This window comes from Balaenoptera musculus, chromosome 5 (assembly GCF_009873245.2).
Source record: "Balaenoptera musculus isolate JJ_BM4_2016_0621 chromosome 5, mBalMus1.pri.v3, whole genome shotgun sequence".
NCBI lineage: Eukaryota > Metazoa > Chordata > Mammalia > Artiodactyla > Balaenopteridae > Balaenoptera > Balaenoptera musculus.
In genome coordinates this window covers 70,133,528-70,142,211 of record NC_045789.1, presented here as the reverse complement: position 1 = coordinate 70,142,211, position 8,684 = coordinate 70,133,528, and the positions used below count along the sequence as shown (strand labels likewise).

Below are 8,684 nucleotides of genomic sequence, written 5' to 3'. Positions count from 1 at the left end.
CAGAGTTTAGCTCCAATATATGTACCTTAAAATATAAGTATCTGTGATCAAATTTTATGGAAATTTTAATCCTTATTACCTTAAATACTCCTTCTCCAGTAGAAGTTGAAACCTGAATTATTTCCCATGCTATGCTCAGGTATAAATTTTGTTTCTAAGAAGCAAAGGAAGTTCATTACCACCAGTAATAAGTTTAACTTTGAGAAGCAAGGGAAGTTTGCTTAAAGAGATAGAATTTAAAAAATCACTTTCTGATGAATTATTTAAAAATACTAAACCAACATTTGATAATATCCCTATTTTCAAAATAAATCTGCCAAAACAAAATCATAATGACTATGTGCTCCTCATTATAATTTACCTCATTATAATTTATAATACTCTTACATAGAATAAAATCATCAATTTCAGGGGGGCAAACGTGATTGCTATAAGCTCCAGAAATGTGTAATTTGTAAGAAAACTGTATTCCCATGAAATCAAAACACCTGTATCTCTTACCAAATTTTGAACTGTTTAAATATCATACTTTATTATCTGCTCTTCTGGTTGAGCAAGAATAATGAAGCTCAAAGGATGACAAAATTAGGTTTTATGATATAATAAAATATGTATTATTATTGTTCTTTACTTTCATGATAAGGAATATTTTCAATTGTACAATGAAGCAAACAACTTAAAGTTATTCAGAGGGCAAGCAGATAAGCTTTTATTCCTTGGTTTATGAAATATTCCACTTGAATATCCAAACAGAACACTATATTTCTTCTTCAGTTTTCAACATTTTTAGCAGAAAATTGTTAAGTTTTCATCATTAAGGATAAACCAGGGGAAAATTTAACTTCTTATTTACTATGGCCATTCAATGTCTTATAACATAGAGCATGGCTTTGAATGAAAACTTTGGATTTTGATTCAATTTACAGTGAAACTTGATAAAATCATAAAGCCTTACCTTATCAACCAACAATAATTTGTATGTATCTTGAAAAATGAAAGCCCTGATTTACTGTATGTTTGAACTAGGAAACAGTATACATAATAGTAAAATGACAACAAACATGCTCCATTATATCAGCCAACATCTGCAAAGATGGAATGCAGACTACCATTCACAGATGCAAACGGCTGAGAAAGAGTATGTCAGCCACTGTTTAACTGCAATAATATTAAATATTTATTTTCTATTATTATAGTTTCTTTTCCTTTCCCAAAGGGAAGTCCTTTCTATCAACTGTATTATCACAGATTTAATCCAGTTTTAATACCTGAATCCAATGACACCTGATAAGCAGAAGGGAAAAACCACATAGCTCTGGTTGTTGGTAAAAGATATCAGCAAAAGATAATCTGGTCAACCTTGATCTAATGGAAATAAAAATGATAGATGAATTCAATTTAAAAGGGTGAAATAAAAGCATTTATAACTCACTCCTCTGCTATGAAATCCCTCCAAAAATAGCATAATAATGAAAAATTGGGAAGAAAAATGAAAACCGTATCTGTAATTACAAGTAATTGACCATAAACGATAATAAATAGCTTTCAAATGAAGAGACATTTGCACTCACAGGAGAAAGAATATTGACTGGCACACATGTCCTGATAGGATATAGATCTTACTGAGTGTTAGGGTCCTGAGACGTCCTCCAAAGACTGAAGCCACCATGACATGGAGTATGAAAAGGCAAGAGAAAAGCATAGGTTTCCAGTTATTTATTCCCAAATGGTAGAATATGGGGGTAAAGAAAAAATTGCCAGTGGACTCTACTTGATAGCTGTGAAACAGCCTGCGGGATGATATGGATTACTGGCATTACAGTGGGAAAGTTGGAAGAAGTGGCAATAACCATTAAAGCACTAACAACACAGAGAAAGTAAAACTGAGAGTTCTACACTGTGAGCCAAATAGACCATCCAGATGTCAACAACAGAGAAATAATATGGTCCATGGGCAGAAGATAAAACAGATTTGGGGAGGTGGGCTTGAAACCTGAAATTTAAATAGCTGCTGTGGGCTGATCTGATTCATTCTCCCATCACTTCCCACACTATAGTTCAGTAAATAGCTGGCTTCATTCAGTGATTAATAGAAAGAAACCAGCCTGGAACATAGGCAAAGAACAAAAACACAATGGAAAAGCAGATGAAGTTCATACCAGGGGAAAATTTTTTTTCAGGAAACAGAGGAAAAATTTTTATCAATAGTTCTCTGTAGTCTCAAATAAATTATAGACATGATCTCATTAAGAGAGTGAGAAGCTCAAAGAAGAGATATTTGAATAAAGAGATTATAAAAACAAGCAGAAAGAAATGAAAAAATGAAGTGGCACAGACCAAGAAAGCAAGGGAAAAGAAGAAAACCATTATGAAGATGAAAATTATTTTAGAGATTATAAAACAGAGTAAACACAACTGAAAACTCACTTGGGTTATGGCTGACAAAAGTTGACAACAAGTTTAAAAACATAAAAGTGATTGTAGAGAATACTATAAGGAGATATGGAAACAAAAGAACATTCTGAAAGAAATCATTTAGACACATAATAGGAAAAAAATAATTCCTGAAATAGAGACTGAAATCTGGGATAAAAAGACATGGTGTCCATCAGATCTTCTGCTTTGATTAAACACTATAAAAATTTCAATAATTTAAGTTTTACCCTTATATTTTTATCTTAAATTTAGACAAAGGTAAATTTAATGCTTTAAAATTATTTAACAGCATTCATATATGGCATATTTGGCTCCTAAATTTACAAAATTCTGTCTTTTAATCAATCAGTCTGCTTTTCAAAACAAACATCTATACGAAAGTATCTGGCATGATACTCATGAAATATTAACAATTTCTCCATGGTGGGATTTTGAGACTGTTCTTAATTTTCTGCAATACCTATCTTTATTTTTAACAATCTCATAGCATTTTTACAAATGACAATGAAGTCACTGGGATTAAAAAAAGAATTAGAAGGCAAAGATTAATTGAGAGAGAAAAGAAAAATGAGATATCTCAATTTTTGTAGTACCTCTAGATTCATGGCCCTCCATTCCATAGCTCATACAGCAATCAAATGATTTCTCTAAAACAGAAGCATAGCATGTTCACTTTCATCTTATTATCCTGCAAGATTTTCAATAAATTGCCACTAATCCAGGATCACATCTAATCTCTTAGGTAATTTACACAAAACTCTCTCTAATCCACCCCAGCAGGTCTTTCCAACATCAGCAACTCTCACTTCCCACGTTCACCTTCCCTCTCAATACCCTGAACTATTTGTAGTAAGAGTTCCCCTTGAAGTTCCAAATCTATATCTCTTTTCAAGCTTCAGATGGTGGTACAAATGTGCTTTTGTTGCTTGTGGGAGTAGGCAGAGGGGCAAGAACTCCCAGTCATTCTACAAAATTCAGTTAATATCTCTGTGGTGCCTTCCCTGCCATCACTCTTTTTTCTCCACATCAACAGTCATAAAATTACATGCATCCTTTTTTCCACCATCTATACCAATGCCATGCCAAGTAATATTAGAGCCTGATGCAAAAGGAAAATTTATTAATACTGATCCCATATTTATTTAAAATTTGGGTATTTTGTTCCTCATCAATTTTTGCATAAATTTTGATTTTTTTAAATGATTGAAAAATGACCTTTCAAAGTTCATTCCAGCTCAGTGCTTTTATCCTTGTCACTAACTTCTCTATGATTCATGTCCATCTGTGAAAAAGGGTGACTCTACTCTCTGCCAACTTGAATTCAAGATTTGTGAGGTCCAATTTAAAGTACACATTATTCAAATGCTCTGTATATACACAAATGCAAGTCATTTTCAACTGTGGATTAATCATGTAAATATATTATCATCCTTAGTCATGCCTGGAGGAAACTAGAAGTTATTATGTAGCAGTTAGTGGCCAACTTGGAGTTGAAAGCTAGAATATACATCCTGGTACTAAAGAAAACAATTCTGAATTTCATCTTTAAAAGATAGAGACATACAAAGGTATCATTCTCAGCCATTCTTCTTCACAAATTGCCAGGACTTAGGCTCTAATAATGACTCTTGTGAAGTTTTCTCATAGTGAAAAGTGACTGGTTCTTCACAAAAGTGTTCCATTTAATGCAGCTCTGAGTTACTGAAAAGAGAGAAATGGTGACCAAAATAAAAAATTTAGTTTTGAGTTAATTTGATGGAATTGAGTTAAGGAAAGCAAACTATGCGTTTTTATTACTAACACTGTGTGCAATTGAAATAATTTCTTTTCATACGAATAATTAAACATACTGGTCAATTTATTCTTCCAATTAACAATTAAGAATCCTTGGTTAAGTTTTGTCCTTTCTCTTTGGCCACCTGATTTATTTTAAAATCTTTTTCTAATACAAAGGTAAGGAAAAAACTGTGACTCCATCTGTATCACTGATCTACAAATCTAAAATCATTTATTTTTATCCCTTTAAAAATCTGTAAAAATTTATAGAAGAATTTCTTTTAAAAAAAGGAAGCCAATGAACTATTTCTTAAGAATAGGCTAACAGACAAGCAAGGAGTATATTCCTTACCAAAGAAATAAGGTCATTTTTTTGGAATAAAGACCAATCATAGCTTCCAACCACAATTTCAAACATTGTCCTCAAGGCTAGAAATCTAGCCACATCCATGAAATAATTTATTATCAGCTTTTTTGTATAAGTACTCTTTATTAAATATATACATATATACAAATTTTACTGGGCTTCATATTACTGGCATCAATTTGTAAATGAGGGGTTTGGATTGGATGATTTCTAAAGTATTCCTCAGCCTTAAAATTACTGATGATTCTAAGAAATACCTAGAGACATAGCCAAGAAGGAATTCTCAGATATGACCCACAATTAATATTTAGCGTTTGCACATTTTACAGGTCTCATATACAACCATTCCAAGGCAATGCAACAACTAAACAACTAATGCTGATTAATTAATATGATTTCTTTTCTAAAGAATAAGAGATCCTGTTTGCAAGGTGGCCATTTCTATCAAAATGTTCCCCAAACTTCCAGAACACGTTCATTCACATACCCTAGATCAGGAAGAGAGAAGTACAGAAGAAAAATCTTGGAAGTAACACAATAAAAAACTAGACCCAGATTTAGTGGCCTAGGACTGCTGCAAGAAATTCAATTAAGTTGTTAAGCCTACCTAATGAAAAAGAAAAATCAGCTCATGAAAATCCTGCTAAATTGCATAACAGAGTCAGCAGTATTCTACGCCCTGGCTATAATTTTTTTTCTTTACTCCAGTCCTTTGTTGTTCTTTTAATTTTAAAATACTCACCTTCATTATGAAACTATACAAAAACTCCCCCCCTCCAAAATAAACACAGAACTGCCCAGAAATACAGAACTATGGACACAAAAACTCCCTAGAAGCTTAGCATTTCACCAGTTGATATAGATCTATGTTGGGAAAAGCATCTAAGAAGCCTTGTACTGGATTCCTAATTCTGATGATTCTGTGATTCTAATCAAATTATATTCTGTGATTCTGATCAAATTTGAGACAGGTAATCTATAAGGTCTTACAGTGCCCAGATTTCTACTTTGAGGTACACAGTGCTTTTCACTTAGAGAACAATCTGTACCACATTTTCATTATACTTTGAAGTCAATTGCTGAAGTTGTGCTAATGTGTACTAATCTCAAAAGTGGCTATATGAACAATACCCTTGTTATCCTCTATCAATATAGGAGAAACAAATATTTTGAATATGTCATCAGACTCTAAATAAATTTCCTCCATTAAAGAATGCAGTGTCTGCTGCTAGTTGATGGTTCATTAGCATGCGCTGACTGTTCTACTATTTGAGTAACATTGCAGGTAAAGGTGAATAAGCTTATCTAGAGAGACAGTGTCTAGCATAGTGCCTGGAACGTGGTAGGCTCTGAATAACTATATGTTGAAAGAATACATAACTGAATGAACTATTATCAAAAGGAATTCATACAATAAGTTAAACTTTGGCTCAAAGCACAAATTTTCAAGTCAACTGTTAAGTCCTGTTTGGCCAACATATGGCAGGGAACACGTTTTCCCTGGTCTCTGTCTTTGTTGCAGCAGAGGTTTCACTCTATTGGTCAGTATTCGTTGTGTTCCATTTTCCTTTTAAAAATGTTTCATTTAACAGGGAGAGTCCTTTTCTTGAAGATACTAAGAGGATCTCCGAAGGTCACCGCATATCATACTCGATAATTCTGATTAAGGGCAGTGCCACTGGGAAATTTAGGGTGGCTGGTTGATATTCATGGTGTGTATTAGAAAATGTCATAGTCTGTTTTCAAATTTCAACGCATAAATATGCACCATGGATCTCGAATAGCCCTATTTTTCTTGTCCCAACTTTCCAGGATGGTCTGTATCCTGTCTAATTTGAATGTTGAATTGATTCTATTTAAATCATTTTTCTGAAATGAAAGATGGCTCACTTTCCCTTCACTGAGGAATTCATTAACTCTCCCAATGACTGGCTTGAATGTTTTAAATGGAAAACTTACATGGAATTTTTATTTTAGTGAAGAACAACTGTTTATCTTTAAAAACATTTAAAAAGACATTCTGCATGAAGTTCATCACCTTTTAGGAAACTACTATAGCAACAAAATTACATTAGACTTTCTGATTTCTCCATAGTGTCCTTAGATAAGTAAACAACCCAATAGACCATATTAAAAGCCCCAAATGTTACTGGAAAGAGAATGCGGGCATATTTGTCTATTTTACTTGTGCCAGATCCAGAAGGCGGTGGAGCCAAGGGAGCGGTAGTGGCTGACAACTTCCCAGAAGCCCCTATGCTATTAACGGTGGTCTTAATCCGCTCCAGTCTGGATCCAAACACATGCCGGGTAGAAGCAGATCCAACTGGAACTTGTCGGGGCACGTACCCAGTTCTACTAGGAGTAGCAGGAGGAGCAAATGGAATTGCTCTTGCGGCAGATATAGTTTCAGCTGCATTTGCCTGGCTGAACGGGTTTGGACTGGAAGCTAAGTAAGACTGTGGTGTGGCTTCAGAAGATCCTTGAACAACCGTGGAAGACTTGCTCGAATGGTTTCCCACCTCAGTTCTGTTGCCAACATCAGACTCAGAGTGAACCAAGGCATTGGCTCTTTTTCTCATGTTCAGATTGGCATTTGAGTTCTGCAAAGGTATATTAAAAATTATATTGGCTATGTGATTTTATGTAGAGTTATACAAAATTTAAATGGGTCAAATAATTACAAATTAGCTGTTTTCATAAAATAAACCTTTATTAATATGCTATAGTCACTCAACTTGATGTAAAAGCTTAAAAATACCTAACTAAAAAAGGACATATATATATGTGAAACTCTGAATCAAACATCTGCTGTTTCAAAATATTATCCATTCTTATAAATTATTAGAATTTAAATCTATAGAAAGGTTAGGCATTTAGGACTATAAGCTAGAGTTATACTTGATTTTACTTTAAGAATTCATGATGATAGCTGTACAACTTCTTTGTTGAGTTTTATTGTAAATAATATTCTCTGATATGCTGTATACATTTCAGTGAGTTTTGTACATATTTGCTTTATAAACAGGAAGAATTATATCTATTTTTGTGCACAGAATAAAAACAATAGTAACCATCCACATGTGTATAACATTCCTTAAAAAAAGACAGAAGCTCCAAAAGCTTTAATTTCCAAATCCCTGGGAATTATTTTCATAATCTTACATAGACATTATTATATAAAGTCTAGAAATCCTCATGCATTTTAGTTTTTCACCGCAACTAGTAATGCGAATACAAAGGAAAACAATTTTTGGGACTTCCCTGGCAGTCCAGTGGTTAAGACCCCATGCTTCCAATGCAGGGGGCGTGGGTTCAATCCCTGGTCAGGAACTAAGATCCCACATGCCACGTGGCACAGCCAAAAAAAAGGAAAATCATTTTTAAATAAAATGTTGTATCATACGTATAAACAGCAACACCATATCATTGCATAAATATCTGAGTTCAAACTATTTGCCAATAAAGAGTGTTTAAATCAAAATGGAATTCACTATTTTCCATAAAATTATTTTATCTGTAGAAAAAGACTGCATTTGAATACAGGTGGTCAGTATTAAAATTAATTCTTATATTTTGACAGGCATGATAAATAACCATATAGCCAACTATAGACTGTCCATACTAATGAAGGAAAGTAATTGCTCAAATGATTCCCAAATTTTTTTTTCAATACTACACTTATAAAGCAGGTTGAAAGTGTTCAATCCATATCTTATATGCTTGTGAATTATGGCTTCAAGTTCCCTGAGTAGAGAAAGAAGAAAAAGCCTCACAACATGCAGAGCCATAGCAGGTTCTGAGAGGTTTAGAATGTATTCTTCATGTCAGCCTGAAATATTCTTCTAGTTTGCAGCTGAACTCATGAGAAATTGTAGTCTAACATATGGCAGCCAATTTAGGTGGAGACAAGTGAAACCAAAATTGACATCAACCTAAAAGTTAAAGGTACCATTATTTACCCTGTACTTTTCCTCTACAAAGCACGTTGTAAACACCACCTAATTAATCCTCAGATTTTGAGTCCCTCTTTACAGAAAGGGATAATCAATTAATTAGAATTAATTCTAAAATGTTATACACATGGTGAAAAATATAAAGAAGGATA

The 8,684-nt window shown here is 33.5% G+C and overlaps 1 protein-coding gene across 1 annotated transcript in view; it reads right to left on the bottom strand.

The window, feature by feature from the left end:
- Positions 1–4,689: 4,689 nt before the first annotated feature.
- GABRA4 (gamma-aminobutyric acid type A receptor subunit alpha4) overlaps positions 4,690–8,684 on the bottom strand; it is a 64,954-nt gene continuing 60,959 nt past the window's right edge. The window contains exon 9 of the mRNA XM_036853015.1: positions 4,690–7,179. Coding sequence (XP_036708910.1) covers positions 6,646–7,179 — 534 coding nt within the window. The 3' untranslated portion in view covers positions 4,690–6,645. The remainder of the gene's footprint in view (positions 7,180–8,684) is intronic.